The sequence below is a fragment of the Embiotoca jacksoni genome, unplaced genomic scaffold (genome assembly GCF_022577435.1).
Source record: "Embiotoca jacksoni isolate LCO1_2020_lvr unplaced genomic scaffold, fEmbJac1.0.p SCAF_11, whole genome shotgun sequence".
Classification (NCBI taxonomy): domain Eukaryota; kingdom Metazoa; phylum Chordata; class Actinopteri; family Embiotocidae; genus Embiotoca; species Embiotoca jacksoni.
The window spans coordinates 19,703,651-19,727,100 of record NW_027185241.1 but is presented as its reverse complement, the minus strand read 5'-3'; the positions used below and the strand labels follow the sequence as shown (position 1 = coordinate 19,727,100).

Genomic DNA, 23,450 nt, shown 5'->3' with positions numbered 1-23,450 from the left:
GTAATTTGCCTCTGAGACACATTAGTCTAAATTATGATGATAGCAACACACACACGGGATATGAGATCTAGCATCATATTTCATGTTGTCCAATTCATGTTTCTATGCATTTTAAATTCCAATCCTATCATTGTATTCCCTGATCTAAAGCGCACAAAAAAAAAATCCTGCTACTTTTAACCGCTGTCCTTTAGCAGTGCAGTATTAACACTTTATTATTTATGTATGAATGCATTAAATGTGGTATAATCCAGATGGGGCTTAATGAGCTCGATCAAAATGTGTTAAAATAGCAAAAACCAGCAGCGTCCCTCACACATTAGGTGGTTTGCCAAAAAAAAATTAAAAAAAGCAAAACATCAAGTGGAAATAAAGACAGGTTCACACATTTGAGCCGTTTCTCATCAGAGCCATTTATTCAGTGATGAAAGAGGGAGCCATAGAAAATGTCATTAATCTACAAACTACCATTATGACTGGAATTTTAATTCAGAGCAGATTGGGCGTACAACAGCTTCAAGTAAAATCATCAGCACTATTCACACGAAGCAAATACCAAAATACTGTTTTGTGACAGTTCAGCTTTAGAAACGTGTCACTCAGACGGAGAAGCTTCAGCTCTGTTCCTTCCCAAGAGACGCTTGATTTTCTTCCAATTTACGTTCCATTTTTTTCCCCTCTTTTGCTTCTGTACCCTGCTGTGCATTTCAACAATGACAGGCACTTTGAAAAAACTAAAAAACTAATGAAATATATATATATATATATATATATATTTTTTTTTTTTTATGGTCCATTTTCATCAAACGGCTTCCAGGATCTGGTCCAAAAACTGATTGCTGACAGCCGTTTTTTAATCCCTCGATTAAAAGCTTATCTCATAAAACCAGACAACCAAATCAATCACTCGATCTGCCGCTCGCGCTGTAAAATATCAAAATAGAGGGAAAGAAATGCTTCTTTGGATTTAAATTGTTTGCAGAAATTCAGCTCTTACATTTGCTGTTGTGAAGGAAATGGTTGGAATCATTTGTCTCAGTTCCCTTTAGTGAGATGTTAGCAAGTGCAAGTGGGAAGCGTGAATGTTGTTGTGATGAATACCAAGAATCCTGAATGAGGAGCAACAGCCGTGTTTCCTATAGTGCAGATTAACAAGGCATTTGCATGAATTACGTTACATAAACACACTGACATATGTTACCATAGGGTTATATTTGAATGTGTTTCCAGAGCAGACCCATTTTGTCTTTTGTGTGCGGAACAAATATATACTGGCTGAAGCAGCAACAAATGACAACAGACGATGCTTGATGGTAAGATGGGAAAGAAAAATTCATAATTCATGTACTGTCGTGCACAACAAGTGCCACTAGAGGTCAGTCAGGCTATTAGAGGAATAAGTTGGCAGCCGAACTTCGAAAGATTGGCGAGCGTCTATGAAGGTGTTCTTGTGTCCTTTTTATAAAAGCATGAAAGTCTGTTTTAAGAGCATTTTTTTGTAAGCGGAAATATATGAACTTAATAAACTTGTTTGGATTACAAACAATTTATACCTTATAGTTTTGAATTATGCTGATGAGACCAGCATCTTTATTGTCAAAAAAAGTTTTGATTGTGAAGCACACATCTTTGGTTGTGAGTCAAAAACTTTTGGTTCAAAGTTGAATTTCCTATTGAAAATGTATTTAAATGTAGGAGCACAATTTTCCCTTTGTAAAGGTTTCTTTTTTGTTTATATTTCATGTTGTCAGTGAAATTAAGTCCATCTTTTCTTGAAAAATGACATGGATAAGCCCCTTTGGTTCAATCCCTTTTGCTTGATCTGTGCACCACTTGGACACACTTCAGAAGTCCATTCCTGTGGTATTAGTCTCACAGCAAGGTTTATTAATCTGTTCGCACTGATTTTCACATGAATATTTGACTTAACCGTGTGACCCCTGGACGGCTCTGCACTACAGTTACCATCAGAAATGTGTATTTGTGTCCTTTCAGTGACAAAAATATTTTCGAAAAATTACAAATCACCTTTAACACTAGTTTGACTAGTTTTGAACTTTTCAGATTTGACCTGGTAAGTGATTTTGAATTACCTGACTTAATTTCTGCAGGATTCTGTTCTTTCACAGCCTCTTTTGCTCTATAATGAACTTTCCCTGATCACACAGAGTAAATGCCATCATGCCTGGCCAGCTCGGTCACAGGTCCCTCTTGAGCCGCAGCTTTTTGTCCCCGATGTGTTGAAGGAGAATATTCCCCCTCTGCTCGACAATGTGGATGAGAGGCCTGAGACCATCGGCTCCACCGTGGCTGTCCCAGAAGTTCCTGTCTGTGTAAAGGGAGCGTAGAAGAAGACCTTCCAGACAGCCTGACCGGAGCACCGACACGGCTTTCTCTGGAAACCTGAAAAGAGAAACAGATTTGGGTTTTGATGTGTTGTAGCGTCAGTGCTGGTTTACAGCCCAGAAAAACAGCCACTTTAGTGGACCCTAGAGGTTGAAATGGTCATTACACACCAGAATATAGAACAAACAACTTATTATTTAGATTTTCTCACAGCCTTTTAATTGGCAGGGAGAAAATAATGATACTATACCTGATTTGTACAGAACATTTTAAAATGCTGAAATAAAGCCAATCAGTTCACTGAAGGCTAGCACAAGAAGAAACAAAAATGATTTATTCTTTTGGAATTCACTCGAAATTTTAACGTAATCCATACATTGTATGTTTTTAATGTTACATATTTAATTGTAAATTGGTCATAGGTGTGAATGTGAGTGTGAGCCCTGTAAGAGCCCCATATATCTCCAACGTTAGCTTCACTTTGTTGGCTTTTCATAAAATCAAGAATTGAATTCAAAACTCTTCTACATTATAAAGCTGTGAAAGGCTGTGAAAGGCCAAGCTCCATACTATCATAAAGATCTTACATACATCGCTGTATATATATATATATATACAGCGGTGTGAAAAAGTGCCATGTGGGTTTGGATTTTTTTTTCTCCCTTAACAATAAAAACCTTTATTTAAAAACTGCATTTTGTGTTTACTTGTGTTATCTTTGACTAATATTTAAATTTGTTCGATGATCTGAAACATTTAAGTGTGACAAACATGCAAAAAAATAAGAAATCAGGAAGGGGGCAAACACTTTTTCACACCACTGTGTATATATTAAAAAACAGAATGCTTTGATCTCAGAATGCTGGCCTTTCTGTGGTTCCTAGAGTTTCCAAAAGTAGAAACTCTATGACTATGGTGCTCCTCTCCTCTCCTCTCCTCTCTCTTCTACTCTCTTTGTATGCCACCATTACATCTCATTATCTTTATGCCTTCTCAATCCAGAAGTTTTGTGTCTTTCTATGCAGTTCTCCTTCCTCCTATAATTTTGCGCTTTTTGGGCATCATGGGTCTGCTAAATCAGGGCTTTTTAAAAAACTAGATTCCAGGAACATAAATCTTTTTTATATTTTTGAAAAAGAAAAGTAGTTATTTCATTTCCCCCCCCACTAACAGCTGTGTGATTGTCACAAAAGAACATTAATAGATGGTTAATTGTGGTTAAGTAATGCTTTTTCTGCTTACTTGTGCATCTATGAAGTGTTACTTTCAGGAGAAATGTTTTCAACTTTACAGTAAGAGTCACAAACATCATTAATAAATGGCTAGTTAAGTATAAACAATGCTGACGGCCACACACCTCTGAGTCTCATATGATGTCTCTTCCTGTTTCCTTTTCACTGTCACCAAATACTTGCTGGTGGAAATTCTTAAATTGTTGGGTTCCTCTCTATGACACTGTTATGATATGACTTATGTTGTGATTTGGTGCTACGCTAAGAATTATTTTTTAAATTGGATTACTCAGCACTCTTGTGTATTCATGAGGTATTACTTAAAAGATACCTGTTGTTTTTTTTTTTAGCTTTCCAATAACTCTCACAAAGAGCATTAATAAATCCTTAATGATGGTTAAGTAAACTCTCGATCACTTATGAAGTGTCACTTCAGGGTAATTTTTTCTACATTACCATAGGGGTCACACAAAGCATAAATGGTTAATTATGGTTAAGTAATGCTTATTCAGCACTCTGATGCCTTTATGAAGAGTTCCTTGAAGGATATATGGCTAAGTAATGCATTAAAATGCATTTTAAATTATTGTGTAAGACGTGTATGATAATTTATAGGTTAGCTTATGAATTTAGGTATGTTTGTATGAACACAAAGGAACAAGCAAACCTTGACAGAAATACCATTGAGTGTATCCACTGATTTCAACATTTACTAAAAATAAGTCACGAGTTGTATAATGGACAATAAGTGGATCATCATCATCATCCTAAAATAAACATCTATTAGTACTTAATCAACATGTAAACCCTTACTAAATTTCACAAGAGACATTGTTAACAGTTTCTTAATACTTATTAAAATAATTAAGTGTTAGTAATGCTTAGTAGTGCTTAACTAATAGCATCTGAGGGTGCGGGTAATAGCATGTGAGGGGGCATTGGTGCATATGGCATGTATCGCTTATACATTTGGAAAGGCACCATTAATGCTGAATGATATATTCAGGTTTTGGAGCAACATATGCTGCCATCCAGATAACATTGTATTTTGCACATATTACAACAGTATGGGTCTGTAATAGAAGAGTCCAGGTGCTAAAGTGGCCTTTCTGCAGTCCAGACCTGTCTCCAATTAAAAAAAAAACTTTGGCACATCATAAAACAAAAAATACGGCAAGGGAGACCCTCAACGGTTGAGCAGCTGAAATCGTATATCAGGCAAGAATGGATCAACATTTCACTTTAAAAACTCCAGAAACTGCTCTTCTCATTTCCGACATTGACAGTGTTGTTAAAAGAAGAGGTGATGCAACACTGCCATCAAATTCAAAACAGGCATATATCTAATTTCTCTGCTTTCAACGTTTGATATGTTGTCTTCAGTATATTTTCAGGGTCAACATGATTTCCAAATCATCACATTCTGTTTTTATTAACAGTTTGCAATGGGGTTGTAGTTTTTTATGTTTTTTAAAATTGGTCAAACTCTATCTGCTGTCCTCTGCAACCAGCCCATCCTCCCTCCACCTGTAGCAGAGGCAGAAGGACAGAGCAGTGACCATGGACTGTATAGTGACTGAAAATGGTAACTAATGTCTGTTCTTCATTCTGTCAAACCTTCACTCAGTATTGTATGTATGTCAGGCCTATTAGTGAAATATTATTGTGTTCACAGTACCTTTCTGTCACTGCTGTAAAATCAATATTTTGTCATATTTTAAATATAAATATTCCAAGAACAACCATTAAGAGTATTGACAAAAAAAGATTAAAAAAACCCAACACAAATCATCCCCGCCCCTACAGCGGCCTGCTGAAGTCCAAAATTCAGGGAAAATGATCCACTGATTTGGACTTGTGACACTTTTAATATTAAAAAACTTAAATAAACAGGCGAGCAGCTCTCGAGCAGAGTCACGCCACGCAGTTGCAGTTCCACAGAGCATCGCAGCGCACGGAGCTGAGCGCTTTTCACCTCACTGCAGCAAGATGTTCTCTACAAAGCTACACAGTCAATCACACTGCCGAACGGGATATTTTGAACGTGCACCGTACTAGTTAATATCATCCAAGAATTAGTTAGACTTGAAGGAAAATAAAAAGTAGTCAAAACAACAACTTTTTCCTTTTATTTATCCACCTGATTCAGTGATGAGAAATAATGGAAGACTTTACCATTCTGTTTCCATCCACTTTCAAGCCTAGGCTTAAGATATTTAAGAGGTTTTTATGTAGCAGTTGAGTAATCCTAAGTGACAGACAAAGGGGAATTTCTATCAGACCTGATTCTTTCAGCATATAGAATATTAGGCTAATTGAAAGCACGCCGATCTAATCAGAAAGTCATTATAACAAAACCCTAACAAGCTTCCAGTGGGACGTGTCTGTGCTCCTCATTTGAAAGCTGTTCACCAGGGAAATGTGTCATTAAATGTGTTTTATTTTCTCCAGAAACTTTTCCTCGTATCAGTGTTTCTGCCCGCTGTGAGCCGAAATGACTTTCCGAATCTGTGCTGTGTAATTTGGCGAGCCTCCCTGCTGGAAGGAGATGGTGCTTGGTACTCACTCATCGATGCCCTCAATCAGCCTGAAGTTGAGGTTGTCAGTGGACTGCTGGGGTCTGCCAGCGTTGTCTATAAATACCAGCCTGGAGGGATCTGCCTTCCTCACCTGAAATCACACACGCACACACACTGAGGTGACACATGTTCATCGTCATCATGTTCAGCCATTGTCAGTCCACTGCAGGATGAAGGCCTCAGCATGGAGTTCCCACAACTTTCTGTCCTTTGCGAAATTATACCAGTTGGCAATGCCACAGTAGTGTTGGATTTCATCTCTCCATCTCTTCCGCTGTCTTCCTCTATTTCGTTTGCCTTCTATTGGTGTCCATGTCGTGATTTCTGTACTCCATCTTCCATCCGTTCGCCTGGCCAGATGACCTGCCCAAGTCCACTTTCAGTTTTTGTTGGTTTCCATGATGTCTTGTACTTTAGTTTGTTCTCTTATCCACCTGTTTGTTTTTCTATCTTTGTATGTGATATTTAGTGTGCTGCGTTCCATATTGTGTTGAGCTGAGGAAAGTTTCTTTTCCATTTTAGTTGTCAGTGTCCATGTTTCTGAAGCATATGTCATACCGGTCGGTATGATGCATTGGTTGAATATTTTCCTCTTTAGACATATTGGGAGGTTTCTCTTCATGATTGCACTGTGTCTCCCAAATGCTTGCCATCCTGCCTTTATCCGCCTTCTTATTTCATCCTCCTGGTTTTTCTCAGTTAAGGTGAATCTTTGTCCCAAGTAGATGTATTCTTCCACCTGTTCTAGTTGTATACCATTTACACTCATTGTCTTGGGTGTCGTTACGGTGCCTGCCATGACTTTGGTCTTTTTAGTGTTCATTTTTAAGCCACATTTCCTGCTTGCAGTATCAAGGTCTTGGAGCATTGTTTCTCATTCTTGTAGGTTATGTGATACTGGTACTATATCATCTGCAAATCTGAGGTGATTTAGTCGTTGTCCATCAATGTTTATCCCTTTGTTTTCCCAGTCCGTTGCTTTGAATATGCTCTCAAGGCCTGCGGTGAATAGTTCGGGTGAGATGGTATCTCCCTGTCTTACTCCTTTCTTGATTTTATTTTTGTTGCTTTCTTTATGTAATTTCACTGTGGTAGTGCAGTCACAGTAGATGTCTCTTATTAACGCAATGTATTTACCACTAATGCCTTGTTCTTGAAGAGCTTTCAATACAACCTGGGTCTCTACGGAATCAAAAGCCTTCTCGTAGTCGACGAACACTACACATAGAGGGATGTTGTATTCAAGGACTTTCTCTTTGAGTTGATTTAGAGTGTGTATGTGGTCAATTGTTGAGTAGTTTCTTCGGAAACCTGCCTGCTCCTTTGGTTGGCTTTCATCTAATCTGCTTTCCAGTCTGTTGGTGATAATCTTTGTGAAAAGTTTGCAGATGTTCAAAAGTAAACTGATGGGCCTATAATTTTTCAAGTCTTTCTTATCCTCTTTTTTGTGCAGAATTTTTTACACTCTTGTGGTACTTTCTCTTGTTGTATACATGCGGAGAATAGTTTCGCAAACTCTGTGCAAACTATATCTCCACCTTCTTTGAGTGTGTCCATTAGTATATTGTCTGGGCCTGGTGCTTTTCCCCGTTTCAAATGTTTGATGGCATGCTTAACTTCCCAGTCAGTCACAGATGGCAGATTTTCTTGAGTTATTTCTGGGGCTTCTGTTGGTTTATTGCTGTCATAAAGTTGTGTATAGAATTCTTCTATTCTGTTGAGTATAAGGTCTTGATCAGTTATTTCTCCACCGTTGTTATCAAGGAGGCTGGTTATCTTCTGCTTCCCATGGGCTTGCTTCTTTTTGGTCTTCTTCAAGCTTTCATTTTCCTCTATTGTAGACTGTATCATATTGGTATTGTATGTTCGAATATCTTCCCTCAATTTTTTTTTCGAATAGTTTTGCATGTCTCCATACATTCTATGTTTTGAATGCCTGTATTGTCCATTTTCATCTGTCTCCTCTTTTGCATTCATTTTCTAGTGTTGTCCAAGATTTTGTTATCTTTAGCTTTGGATTTCTTTCCTCCGATTTTGAGTGTACTTTCTTGTATAACTTCTGTCACCTGCTTGTTCCATTCATCAAAAGATCTTGAGCCATCCCTCCCACCCCCCGTCATTCAGTGCCTGAAACTTGTTTTCCAATTCCAGCTGAAATTTCTCGCATTTTGCACTCAAATTTTCTAAATTGATGTCGTATTTGGGTCTGACCAGTTTAATTCTCTCTAGACGGGTGTTGATTTTCAACTTGCACATTAACATTCTGTGGTTGCTACCTATATTTGCTTTGTTGATTGTTGTGACATCTTGAATGTTGTTTAATTTGTTTGACAGTATGAAGTCTATTTCATTCTTTGTTCTCCCATCTGGACTTTTCCAAGTCCATTTCCTTGAATCCCTCTTCTTAAAGAAGTTATTCAAAATCTTCAGTTTGTTGCTTATAGCGAATTCCACAAGTCTATCACCCATCGTTCCTATGGTTTGTGCTGAAGTTTCCAACTGCTTCCTCTTTTCCATCTTCTTTTTTCCCCACCTTAGTCTCCCATTAGTATTTTAAACTGTGTATTTCCTTCCTCTAACAAGGTTGCGATGTCTTCATAGAGTTGTTTTACTTCCTCATCCCCATGGGTAGATGTTGGTGCATACACCTGAATAATCTTTACTTTATACCGTTTGTTAATTTTTTGTGAGTTGTGCCAGATGTTTGTTTACTCCTTTTATTTCTATTACATTTCCTGCTAGGTTTCTATGCACAAGGAAACCTACCCCTGCTTGACTTTTGTCTTTCAATCCAATATGGAAAAAATGGTGTCCACTTTTTAGTTCTTCAAACTTCTCACCCTTCCTACGTACTTCGCTGATTCCTACGATGTCCCATTTGACCCCCTCTAGTTCCTCCTCCAATTCCAGGAGTCTCTCTTCTTGCATCAGTGTCCTGACATTATACGTTCCTACATCAAGATTCCATTTGTGGCCTGTCTTTACCCAGATATTCTTAGCACCCCCTGCGCCATTTCTGGTCAGACTGCCACCTTGGTCTGGGATAATAGAACTGCTGGGGCCTGGGGGCCTTTGGCTTTGTGATTTATCCATGCTGGTTGTAGGCCTACCCTTCCACGCTGGCTTGGTGCGGATTGGAAGGGGGATGTTTATATCAGAGGTCCCTCTCCTAGACTAATTGCTTTGCAGGGCTGATGAATTTCATCTATCCAGTGTCAGCAAGCTGAAGAAAGTTGCTGGATGGCCAATGGCTCATATATGAGCTCATACGCCCTTTAGAGATGAATCTTGATTTTAATTCCACCAGGGTGTCCAGCCACCCTCCTCACCGGACTCCATAAATGGAGAATGGTGTGGGTACCGGTTTAGTCGCCGATCGCCCGACCCTGAGACAGGTTGTACTAGATTACAGGTTACAAGTAGCGAATGACAGGTCTCCTGACATCTGACCTGACACATGTTCATCGTTCAAAAATGCAGTCTGAAGGTGAGTTTTTACTGTTTTTGAAGGCTGTCAGTCATCGTGCCTTGTTTGTTCTTTCTTTTTTTTTTTTTATCAGTTATTATGTGTTCAATAAATTAAGGTACAAACAATTAAAAATATTGAAAGGAATGCATGAAAGTGAAAGAGTAGAGCTAGTTTTAATTTTGTGTAGTTACAGAGAAAATAAGTATAAAATATTGCTCTCAAATTGATAATTTCTGTAAAAGTTAATCCTCAGTTGAAAATTTTACGTAATATGTTTAACATACAGTCAGAATATGTTCACATATAACTAGCATTAGACCTAAACTGCATTAAATACAGGTGGCTCATTCCAACATGATTCTTTTTGTGGTCGAGCATCTTTTACTTGAGAAACCAAAACCAGAAATGCTGACACAGTCCAATGAAAGGGAAGGCAAGTCTATTTGTATAGCAAGGCAACACAATGTAAGAAGAAAGATCAAATAGGGGAATAAAAGTGAGGAGGATAAAATTACAGTGCAATATACAGTGCAGAGCAAAATATAAAAACAAATAGTCCCAAATTTATCTTAATGAAATGCAGAACTGAACGTCAGAGCAGAACTGACATTTTCTGGGAGTTTATTTTGACGCTTAAAAACAGACGGCTTTTTGGTTTTGGTTTGCGTTTTAGTTGAGATTGACAGCTCTCACCTCATCACTGCTTAAAGTTTTTTTCCATTGCTCACAATTTTTTTTTACATTATTCTGAATCTTCTGCATTTACATTCAGTTTTATCCTTTTCTTATGTGCAAATGAAAAAAAAGGCTCATAAAAAGAGCCAAATTAAAATACATCTGTCATGGCTCACTGACACATATGAATGAACTTGATATGCGATATATGATAAGATATGTAACTATTAGTAATATCTGTGCTTTCCTGCAATAACAAATCAAAATGTCTTTTATCTTTTATCCTCCTATTTAAACATTAACAGCTTGGAAAAATATGATTTGAAAATAAATATCAATATTTTCATTGAGGATAATTCATTTATCTTTGTGCAATTAATGCAAATAGGGAGAAAACACCCCGCAGTGTCTTGTAGTGTCTTTGGACATAAACCAGTGTTAATGGCACACAGAGGAAAACTGAAGGGCTCAAATGGAATGGTTGTGTTACGTACCAGGATGTGAACGAGTACCAAGTCCTTGGTGTTGTGGCACTTTGCGTGCAGCAGGTTCTCCACACAGAGTTCTGTCGTATCTGGTGTGAAACCACAGCAGTACCTGTCCAGACGGTCATTTACCTAAAAAAACCACACACATAACGTCCGTCCGTTCATTATCTTTTCCCGTGTAAAGAAAAACATTTCTTAATGTGAGATCATATGGAAGAGCCGACGTTTACAACTATATTTCACAGCACGGTTCACTAGAGATGAAGGTCTGCTCCACATATTGTCCAAAAACTTGGATTAGAGTGGGGAATATTTGGGGCACGCCTTTGGTTTAGGGAAATTCCACCCAACATGACATTAGCTCAAGAGATTTATAAATGTCATAGATATATCAGTGACTTCAGAAAAGTTTGGTATTCGATTCCTGCAATGTGGACTTCACAGTATTACGAATGTAACACAAATGACTCTCTGGTGCTGCTGCAGAAATTTTTGTCCTTTTTTTTCTAAACTTTTCATCGTGACTCTGACGGTGAAATGTGATGCTAAAGTGACGAGTAACTTTACAGGTTTGCAAAACTGGATTACATTTGGAATGTTAGTGTGCGAACACGTCCACCCAGCTACATCAGCCTGTCGCTCGCTGAGGAGGACCTCGGGATTCCTCCAGCGAAGCCACGCCCCCGCTGCGTTCTGCCTGCCTGTCTGTCTGTCAGCCTGCCAGGAGCGTTCGCGGAGGAGCCAACTTCCGGCTCGGATTGGAGGAGTGCATACATGCGCATTTGGACTTCAGAGACTGGTTCGTGTTGGTGATCACAGCTGTCCACGTTGTGGACGGAGTTTTTCCTCTGAACCGGAGAGGAAATCAGAGGAGGAGGGTTTTTCTTCCTCCCTGTTGGACTCAGACTTTTGGTGTGTTTCCTGTTTGCTATCTGCCTGGGAGAAATAAATACCTGGTTCCAAAAAGAAACTTTGCTGTGTGTCTGCATTTGGGTCCGTTTATAAACACGCCTCATAACAGGCTCAGGTTTAGCATTTCCGTAGCTGAGTGTAGGATAGTCTTATTTGCTATAGATATTATAGCAGAACTACAAATACAGGACCTTGTTGTATTTAACAACTTAAAAAATTTACAGCAACCTCATGGCTCCAGTGTGGGTAGAAAAGTCATGCAGGCAGCTGCCGAGAGGTTCTCGCACACTGCAGCGAGAAAAACGATTAACAAGCCGAGAAAAATCTGATCTCGTCGGTGTGAGGAACATGTGATTCAGTCCCTGCTGTTAAGGTGAGAAAAACTGACAAAGTGAGGAACAAACAGAGGCAACCTTGATGAGATCAGCCCTCAGGTTGACTGTTTGTGATGGTTTCTTTGTATATGTAGTGTTTTGTTTTGTTTTGTATGCATCATTGTGCGCACTGGTGACTCAAACGATCCTGGTGCCCTCAGGTCAGCAGTATATCTGTGTGTGTGTGTGTGTGTGTGTGTGTGTGTGTGTGTGTGTGTGTGTGTGTGTGTGTGTGTGTGTGTGTGTGTGTGAGCGAGGTGTTTTGTTGTGCAGTAAAGCTGCACTTCCGCTGTTTCTTCTCACTGTTAACAGACTTCTCACCCTGCTACCACATTTCACTCCCACACTGAAATACGCTTGATTTTTTGAGCTCGGTCCAGCAGCCTTGTGGAGACTGAGCCAATATTGACTTTCACTGTCACTTAACACCAGCGATCTTCAGGGAACAGCAGCATGTGGAGCTCTGTTGTGGTCAAAGTCCGGACAAAATAAAAGTACAACAAACTGGGAAAAGTATCAGCTGAATCGGATTTCCAAGAAATACCTTTTTGCACGCAACTCTCCATATTCAGCCCAATGAGGCACTTTGTAATTATCATATTATCACATCGTCCAACTCATTCCAACCTTATTTATCTTTATCTTTACACTCGCTCTCTTGTTCATCAGCATCCTCTTTGCTCATTGCTACGCGGTTTCATTTTGAACTTCTGTGTTCACTAGTCAGCCAGTGTTGGCAGTGTCTGCTGCTGTTTATAACATTTCGTTTCATTCTAATGAAATTTGACTTTGTGTAGCTGCTGCTTTTTGCTCTGCTTTCAAACGACTGACTCAGTTCTTCCTGTTTAACAAATGCTACTACGTATTAATACAAAGCAGAAGTATTCATTCCATTGGGACAATATTAAGTAATCAAAAATGTCAGTGTGCATGCTAAACAAGGCTAAAAGGCTAAATGGCCGGCTAACATGCTCTTTGTGACCATGGTAACAAGCTGATGTTTCACCAACATATTTATATTGTTCACTATTTTAGTTTAGCTGACACAAACATGGACTGCTTATTAACAATAGCAAAATTAATCAATGGTCAGTATTATTCATGGTTAACATATTCATTGACTCCGGAATCAATATTCCTGTCAATCAACAAATTCATCAATAGTGAAAACTATTAATTGATAATCAATATTACTTCAAATAAATAAACCCAATCTAACTACAGTCAAAAACAACTGTGTACAAGGACGTGTGTGTGTGTGTGTGTGTGTGTGTGTGTGTGTGTGTGTGTGTGTGTGTGTGTGTGTGTGAGAGAAAGAGTGTGTGTGTGGATGTGTGTGTGTAAATTGCTAAAAGAGGTGCAATTAAAAAAGACTATTATTGCTCAGGGGTTCACACGTGTCTGGTGTTAATTGCTCATCAGAGTGAAACTGTTTTTGTGTCTGCTTGTTTTGGTGCTCAGTGCTGTGCAGCAGCTACCGGAGGGGAGAAGTTTGACCAGTGTGTCCAGGGTGTGATGATCTGCAGCGATGCTGCCAGCACGATTCCCGACTGGATACAAATCCTGAGAGGAGGGCAGGTTGGCACCGATCGGTCCATCAACCAGGATCAAACGGCAAATGACAAGTGAGCTATCACAAAGCTCCTGGGACACATAGGGACACACAGGATGTGTGGCACATCTTTTAATATCGGTGCCCATATTAACGGATTAAAGCAGCCACACTGCCTGACAGCAGGTTGAAGTTGATTAAGATGATTTATTATGGGACTTTATGGGTGAGATTGTCCAGATTAAAAAAAAAAAAAAACATGGATAAATGCAACGATGCGCTTTTAGTAGTTTATCTTTAGAACCCTGTAGTGTCACGATGGCTGACCCACGCAAAATAATATCCATCCTTTACGCAGCCTTGTATGAATACAGTCACATTCTCTTCTCAGGTTCTCATCGTAGTTGCCTTGTCTTATGTCCTCATGAATTCTCCCCCAGATCGTGACTTGATGTCATGACGTTTTCCATCGCGGTCAAAGAAGAGTCGTAGGAAGGAACATGGGATATCATTTGTTTGACTGTCTGACCACAGACTTGCTCTCACCCTGAAGTTGCGAAGAGGTCTGGCAAGAAAAAGTTTGTCGCTTTATTATTTTCATTAGGATTAACACTTACGATATTTTTGGGTAATTTCCATTCTAAATCAATTCAAATAAAATTCAATCAGCAATAGCTTTTCTACTGTATGGCCAAAATGAATGACTTGTCCTCATCAGTGAAATTTTGAAAAGCTCAAGTAAAAACCTGACAAGCTTTACTTCCACCTGATCAAAACTCCAAATCAGAGAGTGAACAGCCTTCCAACAATGAGTCAGACACTGATGTTGTGGATCCTGTTCTAAAAACCTGCAGTGAAGCAAGAGCACAGCAAAGCTACAGTACATCTATTGTCACGCCAGTACATGTGGCCTCTCTATTTCTAAGAGCTTTAACCTCCTTCTAAAAATAGCAGCAGACATAACCCAGTTTGAATCATTTTTATTTTCTACCGACTGACCTGTGGTACCTTCGGGCTCCTGGACACTTCAAGAGCTTTTCTCCAGCATCACCATAAGACCATAAAGACAACTGAAGATATCCATCAACCAATAAACAGACTTCCCAGATAGGACAAACCTTTTAATCCTGTGTTTCTAAAATCAAAATGATCTGATTTTTTTCTCTCCATCCTGTTGTTTGCTCCTTCCACTACTCTTATATAGAGTGTCTGCTTTTAGGACAAACCTGAATTACTGGCTGCAGACTGGTTTGACTGCGCCGCATGATTTCAGAGTACAATCTGAGTCCATTACAATCAAGCTGAGCTTTGGTTGATTTTCCTTGCAGCTTCAGCAGGAACAGCTTGGTATCAATGTGGAACAGTGTACCTTTCATTCTTTAAAACCTGCACTCAAACTGTCATCTTATCCTCAGTTCCCCTCTCTTCCCCAGGGTGTCCTCTTTGTGAGTGTGTGTGTGTGTGTGTGTGTGTGTGTGTGTGTGTGTGTGTGTGTGTGTGTGTGTGTGTGTGTGTGAAAGTGTGTCCTTCACACTGCTCTTCCTGATGCTTCTGGTGTTTAGTTCCCTGCTATCAGAGCCAAGGGAGGTGTTAAGGGAGCAGGTAGGAACAAGTGTTCAGAGGCGCTCTCATCGGCTCTCAGCAGATCAATAGGAGGCTATTAGAGCTTGGCCCTGTTACAGGGATTGACTTCTGGCAGCAAGGGGGAGAGAGCTGCCTCATGAGTTATTCATGCTCAGCCCCACACACGTTATAGATGGGCGTTAGATACACATTCCATCTCAGCGAGCAGACAGAACAAAGCAGGTCCAAATTACTGCTGGAGGTTGTAAAACCAGCGGCAGGGCGCTGCTGCTGCAGTGGAAGTGGAGCGTGTCAGAGCCAACTCAACACTGAGAAAAAGTGAAACGTGAAAATAGCGGTGATGTGTTCGACAATACCGTGAGATGTTCGACAATAAACCCCTTCTGTACAGCAGGATAATAAAACAGGAGTACAAACCTGCTCATTGTCACTGAAATTTCAAATGATTACAGATTCTGTCCATTTTGTTTTCAGCTGAAGGCATAAAAGAATGAAGCCAATTGAACTATAATGAAGGGTCCACAAAGAAGAACCAGCAGTCCATCCTGGATTACTGAGATTCTATAGTTTTATTTCTTAATGTTTTGTATGTCCACCTTGAATGTAATGACGGATGCTAACCTCAAAGATCTGTGTAGAAAATGTTCTGCCGTTCGTTACATCTGATTTTTTTTCATCTGCTCTTTGCTGGAGGGGTTTTGCTGCTCTAATTTTTCTTGAAAATACTACAAAGGTGATCGGTTGGATTCAGTCTGGGACATGCGATCAAAAGGAGAAAGAGAGAAAGTCACATCACTGGAGTTTAGTGCATGTCCGCCTAATATTACTGCGATTTGAAGCGTAGCCACAAACAGTAAACCGGCAAAATGTCAAAAACAATTAATTTTGTTTTGACACACCTTTTAATTATCTAATCCTCCTACTTTACCACTGTGCCACGCTTGTCTTCACCAAAATACCAAACAATGCTAGCCTACACCTACTTTGCATTTGTGTTGTGCCTCAAAAAATAGGGAAAGAACAATTCCATATGTACGAACACCATGCAAACACAGACTCTTCATACAATCAGTATCCACCTATTATTTGGGGAGTTTTCTATGATATAACCTATAGATTAATTTATGATCAGCTTGTATTAAACCTGCACCATCAAGAATTACCACTGTAATATTCTAGTGATCCTCGTCCAAATCCTGGTGCTTATGCCGCGCTGCCATGAATCAAAGCCAGACAATTTAATTGCATTATAGGGCCATTATACAGTATATTGTAAATAATCTATCTTGTAAGTCCTTGTTGTAAGCAGTGGGATTTCAATGCAAGGTCTCTTTAATGCAGTCATCGAGATCCGTGTGTTTTTCTCTGAAGAACTGAGGTTGGGAACCACAGACTTTATTTTCTAAGTCCTGTTGAAATGCTTGAGGACACACAAGCCTTTTGGATCCTTAAAAAAGCTCTGCCCTTCCTTTTCATCACAAGGACACAACTATCTGCTGAGACGTTTCTGCCAGCATCAAATGTTCATGCAGATTTTTGGAAGTTTGGACGCCTGCGACTCAAATGACTAAACAACCACAGAACAAGAGGCTTTGCTTTCAAGCCAACCATTCTGCCTCCTGTGTGTGTGTGGGGATGTTTTTCTTTATTTCTACTTTAAAAACATTACACTCACGTAACTTTCTGAGACCTAGGGTTGATAAAAAAAAAGAATCAGGATCATAAAAAATAAATAAATATATATATATATATATATATATGTGTGTATATGCACATTTCCCTTCCTTATCAAAACTCAAAATGCAACTTGACCGCCAACGGTTTGAAAGGAGATTTGAGTATATAATTCCAGTAGATAACCTTGACGTGTGACCTTGAGCTTCCCGTAACCTGAACCTAACGAGGACTTTAAGGTTGGGCGGTAATGCTTTGGTTTGCCATTGCAAGGAATTAAATGTAAGTCCCGAACGAGGCAGCACTGCCGACCTCTAAACTGTGACAGTCATGCACACAATCCACAAATGACGTCCGTGCCTGACTGAAGTGAATGACTGAAGTAATTACTAGGGACGCACAGTGTATCTGTAGCCGCCTCTTACCGGTTGTCGGCAGTGAACCTCTCCTCTGCTCTGCACACACGCGCACACGCACACGCACACGCACACGCACACACACACACACACACACACACACACACATAGAGAGCCACCATGGAGAAAGTTAAATGGAACAGAGGTTGTATTTTACTCGAGTCGAAGTGCTTATTAATCAAAAAGATTTGTCAGTAAGGGAGACCTCTACCAGCGATTTATCAAACACCCGTTGAACAAACAGAGGACCGGCTTGTGATATGTTCCGCTGCTGTTAAAAAGTCTATTACAAGTCTGAACAATTTACTTCATGTCAACTTCTAGTATTAGTATTAGTATTAGTATTAGTAACCTTAGTAGTATCAATAATATTACAATGAAGGACTAAACTAAAACATACTTCTGTAAAATGTATCTTGCTTGCATGAGATGCGCACACTGGGCGATTTCCTTGAAGTGTTTACTCACTCCCACTGCATGCTGGGATACACTTGACCTCTCTGGCCCACGATATGCTGAGCGCAAATACTGCATGTAAACTTGTACAGATGCAATAATTGAAGCTATCGGCTACCAGGAAAACGATACAAAAATTGCTGGTGATGCATTAAACACAGATGACATAACAGTGTATTTAGAAGAGCAGAGGCATTTTTACCGACCCATATTACATCCCCGAACTGCACTCTAAGTAACTGAACAAGGGAAGAGAAATGAAAGTAAGAGGAAAAAGAAAATTCACATTTGCAAAACTTGCAAATGCAGTTCCAATGGCAGCCTCATTTCTACATGCATAAAGCCTTGTGTATGCAGGCTTATAGAGAATCAATGTTCTGTACATTATATATGCTGTACACCGCAACCTTTCACCCCTTCAACATAGCTAATTAAAGGCAGCTTGGTGGTTCATAATTAACTACATGCTTTTTCTGACTGTAGAATGTAACAACATGTCGACAGGATTGAATGTTATTCCTGCACATTAACACTACTATCACACACCTCGCTGCTGAACTGTTATTGCTCTCCTGTCGCCCTCATAGAGAGCTGTTTGAAAGAGTGTGTTGTTATGGAAGATACAGAATGTCTTACCTGTAATAAGAAGTCAAACAGAGCCAGTCTGCCCCACTCCGAGTGGTGGACTCCCACACAAGGCGCCGACCTCTGGTCTGCTTCACTCCCACAGCGGGCCCGTAGCAGCTTCTGGTACTGCACCCAGCTGAGCGGCACCGAGTTCTGGTCGTTGTCTACATCGGCGAGGTGCTGGATGTCAGGGTCCCACCAGACGGCGGGTCGGGGGGAGCCGTCGATGTACCGGTAGGGCAAAACGTCATTGTGGAAAGTACTGAGAACTGTGGGGAGACTTCTGTTGAGTTGGAGCACTCTGTCCAGGTGGAAGGCAAACACCTCGAACCAGTCCTCGGGGCGTTTGACCAGGGAGCAGTGACCCTGCTCGCAGCGCTCGCTGTGAGTGGCTGCACGTCTGCTTCCAGCTCCATGATGGGAAGTCTTCATCGATGATGAGGAAGTACAGTCAGATATTGTTTAGTTAAAGGCATCACTCCTAAAATCAGGGTAACATTTAGTTGAAAGGATTTTGTTAAAAATGATGTGAATTTCTAGAAATCAATCAAATAATGTTTATTCTATCCAGCTGTTAATGAATAACACGGTTTGACACACGTCTTCGACACATCTGATATGCGACTAGGGGATGGGAGTACTACAGCCCTCCTGTACTCATACTACTGTATGATGCAAAGCATTCAGGCTCTTTAACTTAAAGTTAAGTATAGTAACTTAGTTGCTGACCAGGGGTCGGGGTGGAGGGTGGTATACGATTAAAAATAGCGAATTTCTAATATTATTTTGCCTGAAATGCCCATCCCTACAGTATATCTTTCCCTTCTTTTCATTAACTTCTGTCAGGGTAATTTACTTGATAAAACAGGTATTATTCTGCAGTTTTGTTATAAACAAGTCCCATGAAAAGACTAAAATCAGATATGTCTTAAATCTGTGACTCATTACCCGCCGACTCCCCCATCCTGTTTGCCCTCACAAACCCACTGATTCCCACGGAAGATGTAAATCTTTAAATGTGGGTTAATAATATGTAGTTAAGGTTCAGTATATTTCCAGACACATCCTGACAGCAAAACGTGACTGGAACCGGAGGAAGTAATGAGCTGGGTGGGGATTATTTTCAGCGGTGGATTAATCCACATTTAGGGCTTTAATGAAGACTTCTAGCAGGGTGACTGTGTGTGTGGGACTGAGTCCAAATAAACTACAGTGGGTGTGATCATGATAATGAAGTGCCTCAGTGTGATAGTCTTTAAAAACAGCAGAACTCCTTGGCGCAGACGAATATTATCCACATATTTGATACACTCATAACACCAGGATATATTCATTGCTGGTTTCCAAATCTTTAATGGGATTTAAGAAAGAAAACATCTTAGAATATCACCAGCCTTATCTTTTATGTTTTTCATGCAGTCACCACTGACATTTGAAATTCTAAACCCAACAGAGCAGCTTTGGTTCCTGACCCCTGACGCACCAAAAAAAACAGCAGCATTTGAAGACCTGGGAATACAGCATGCTGGTAACCGCTGTAATGAGGACTTAGGCCTGGGACACACTGCCTACCTGGCGTGTGCGTCACCTCTGATGCGTGTCTTAGCTTGTGTGTGTGTATCCACATCTGCTGCGTGTCAGCAGCCTGTCAGCTGCGGTGCTGCGTCTGCAGGTCCTACCACTGAATCACTGAGTTTCTCTTTGATAATGACCATCAGTAGGCTGTAGTATTTGAGTTCCAACAAGTGATGAGTTGTAACCAAAAAGCAGGTCCACGGTTCGTGTTTAGCCTCGAACATAGCGAGACACACAAGACACACACAAAGACAGTGAAAGAAGGAGAGAGAGAGCAGCGAAGAAAACCCCGCCCCCACTTGGTGAAGTGTCATCATGATATAATTACAGTCTACTACAGGTTTTTTCTATAATTATACAGTACAAATGTAATCACAGATCGTTTCCCTGTATATTTTAGCTGGGAACCGTGCACAGAAATATGGTTATATTTATGGTCACGCTATGTGAAAGTGTTACTTTGTGAAATTCAAAATGTTCTCCTTAACTTGTAATGAGTGTCCAACAACGTACCTGCTGGTGTGTGAGAGGATCCAGTGCTACTTGGAGCACCCGTCCGTGGGCGGGCACCCGGGCCTTGCTGACCACCTCCCCCCCGGCGAGGAGCTCCATCTTCTGGATATCATCCCTGCTGAGCCAGGGAAGAGGCTGCAGCTCAGCGTTAATCCGGATCCTCCTGTGGTCAGTGTCTGGGAAGTCCTGCTCACTAAAGCTCTGACACCAGCTGCTGTCATCTTTCTTCGCGACTCTCTTGGGTTTGAACGAAGCCTTTCTCTGTTCGAATGACCCGGGATTCTTCTTCGCTTTAGATGGATCCTCCGAGAGATCATGGTGCTTTTTCAGATCCCCTTGGGGCTTTTTCATAGCCTGATGCTCTTCACACATGTTGTCAGATTTCCCAGAGTGCTTTGTTGCTCGTCTGTGTTTTTCCATAGTCTTGTGAGGTTCTATTAGTTTTGCACTTATCTGGCTGCCTTGTGTTTTTCTGCTTGCATTTCTGTTTGTGTTTCTATCCTCCCATCTGCCTGCCTGTCTGTGTGCAGCTCTTCTGTCACTTATTATGCTCTCTGCTGCTGCAGGCATACGTGCTGCTGAGTATTTACTCCTTTCAGTATGAATGTATGTCTGCGCAGTGTGCTTTGCTGCTGCACTGTGGTTGCTTGGCTTCATTCTGTGCGTTAGGTCTGTGTTGTTGACTATAGACTCTGGCATATGAGGATGGTGGTGACTGGTTGGCTGGATTGAGCCTGACATCTCTTTTCTTTTGCTTTTGTATCTATTTCTTCGTATAGGACCGTGACTTTTCTCTTTGATGTCCACAAATGGTTTAGGTAGCGCTGAACGTTTAGACGTCTCTGCTCCACTGCTACTGTGAATCTGAGTGAGCGGCTGCTGTAAACTGGCGGCTGGAGGCGACTCCACCATCCTGGGTCTGGATCCCAACTCCCCCGTGGAGCTCAGAGCTCGGGACGACCGCCGGTCGATGTCGGCCGGGGGCAGAGAGAGGGGCAGAGTGATCATCGTCATGGAGATGGTGAGGAAGAGGAGGAAGAGAGGGGAAAGGAGGACAATCCATTTTTGACCACAGCAGAGTTTTGACCACAGATGCCAGGCCTGCAGGACAAAAACGGTCAAAGAGAAACACATGTACAAGTTAGTGGAAAACCAACTGAGCCATGACTATAATGGAGTGGGAACATGAATTTTGCAAATAGCATTTGTACAAAACAGAAAGAAGTGCTCAGATTCCTGTGGGTTTACCCAACAGCTACACTGATATCTCTTTGCTTGTGATTCACACTCTACAAGGGAAAGGAAGTAGTAAAATAAATTGTGATTTGGCACTTTGTTCTGTTCTGAGATCACACTGCCGATGTGTGACTTTTATTTCCCTATAATGGAAACAAGAAAAAACAAATCAGGAACTTATAAACCAAGAGTGATGAGCGCTAAATAATCCTATTTATGATGCAAACATGTGAATATGTGAGGAGGGGAATATAAAGCTGTGTGCTTCTCATGGTTTACAGCAGAGTTGGACTTATCCAACTGAGTCCAATGCGATTGTGGCATGCCCATAATTCAGTTGCCTTCTGAACACAGTGCACAGCAAGGGGGAGAAGCCATATTTCACACATTATGCTTCCGCAATATGGCTTCCTGTACTGTCACTGAAGGCTCTATAAAACCGATGCTGTAGGAGTTTAAAGGGCTAAACTTTTAGAGATTGTTGATATCACACCTTCCGTTTGACGCGTTTAAACAGAGGCAGCAAAACTATAAATCTACAAAGCTGAAACTCAAATAATAAAACTAAAATAGAGCCTTCAAATGAATTGTTGTCCCATTTTTCAAGGGTTTGTTTCATAAGGAGTCTCACCAGCAACACTTATTCTATGTGACAGAAGACATCCGAGCCAAAACTACAAATAAACTGGGTTTACATTCTTCATGTCTAGTCCATATCTGATGTTTCGCATATCCAATCAGAATCTGATATTCTTGACTGACTGTTTGTATTATATATCACAAGTGATGAGATCCAATCGAGCGACAACCAACAGTGGCATCACCCATTGGTTTGTAAACGTCCGTCGCCATCCTGCTAGTTCCGAGCAGTTTGGAGCCAGAAGCATATTTGGATAAGGTGGGGAGGAGCGAGTGGTGGATCTGACTCGATCTGACTAGAAACCCGACGATGCCTTCCGCCCTCAGATAGCCGTAAACTAACTGCACCACAGGTCTGTCAATCAAACAGACACGCCCCCTTTTGGGGGCGTGTCTGTTTGTCTGTTTGTCTGTTTGATTTACACAGCTTTTTGAGGCTTATTTTCTCATTAATGATGGATTATTTTCAGATGGACCGCCAGAAAACTAAGAAGAAGAAGCGACTTTAGCTAACAACACCGAGCTAACTGGTCTAATGCATCCTTTTCACCAAGGACACACACCTGTAGCCCAACAACATCAACATCAACATCAACCTCACACTCTACAACCAAACAGTCAGCATCAGCAAACAAGCAACATTCCTCGGCATCGCCTTCCAAAGCAACATGACTTGCTCCAAACACATTAACGACCTGACAGAGACACCAATCATTAGCATTAAAATACCTGAAATCAGCCACAAACAACCCCGCCCTCCAGAAAACCATACAACCATCCTCTGTCATTCATCCTACACCTGAACAGCACCCAACCATCTAAACCTTGAACCTGTCACCTCCCTGATCACTCTTTGACAGCTTTCACTCCCTGAGCACAACCTCACCTCCCAATTGACCCTCACCCACATGTACACAGTCACAGCAGAAGTCTCTGTTTTGTTTTGTTTTGTGCCTTGGTCCACATGTGTTGCTGCCTCTCCTCCCGAGTTCTCCCGCCACCTTACCACCACCAACAAATTAAATCAAACATGGGTAGAAAAGGGCCGAAGCCCCGAACTATCCAATCAGGCCCTTGTTATTCTAGTAAGTGGTGGAAAAAAT

General features: G+C 40.8%; 1 protein-coding gene across 1 annotated transcript in view; it reads right to left on the bottom strand.

Moving 5' to 3' along the window:
- Window positions 1-394: 394 nt before the first annotated feature.
- gask1a (golgi associated kinase 1A) overlaps window positions 395-23,450 on the bottom strand; it is a 48,147-nt gene continuing 25,091 nt past the window's right edge. The window contains exons 2-6 of the mRNA XM_069143491.1: window positions 20,473-21,573; window positions 18,394-18,810; window positions 10,796-10,918; window positions 6,145-6,248; window positions 395-2,403 (exon numbers count right to left, since the gene is read on the bottom strand). Of these exons, the coding sequence (XP_068999592.1) occupies window positions 2,199-2,403; window positions 6,145-6,248; window positions 10,796-10,918; window positions 18,394-18,810; window positions 20,473-21,573 (1,950 nt within the window). The 3' untranslated portion in view covers window positions 395-2,198. The remainder of the gene's footprint in view (window positions 2,404-6,144; window positions 6,249-10,795; window positions 10,919-18,393; window positions 18,811-20,472; window positions 21,574-23,450) is intronic.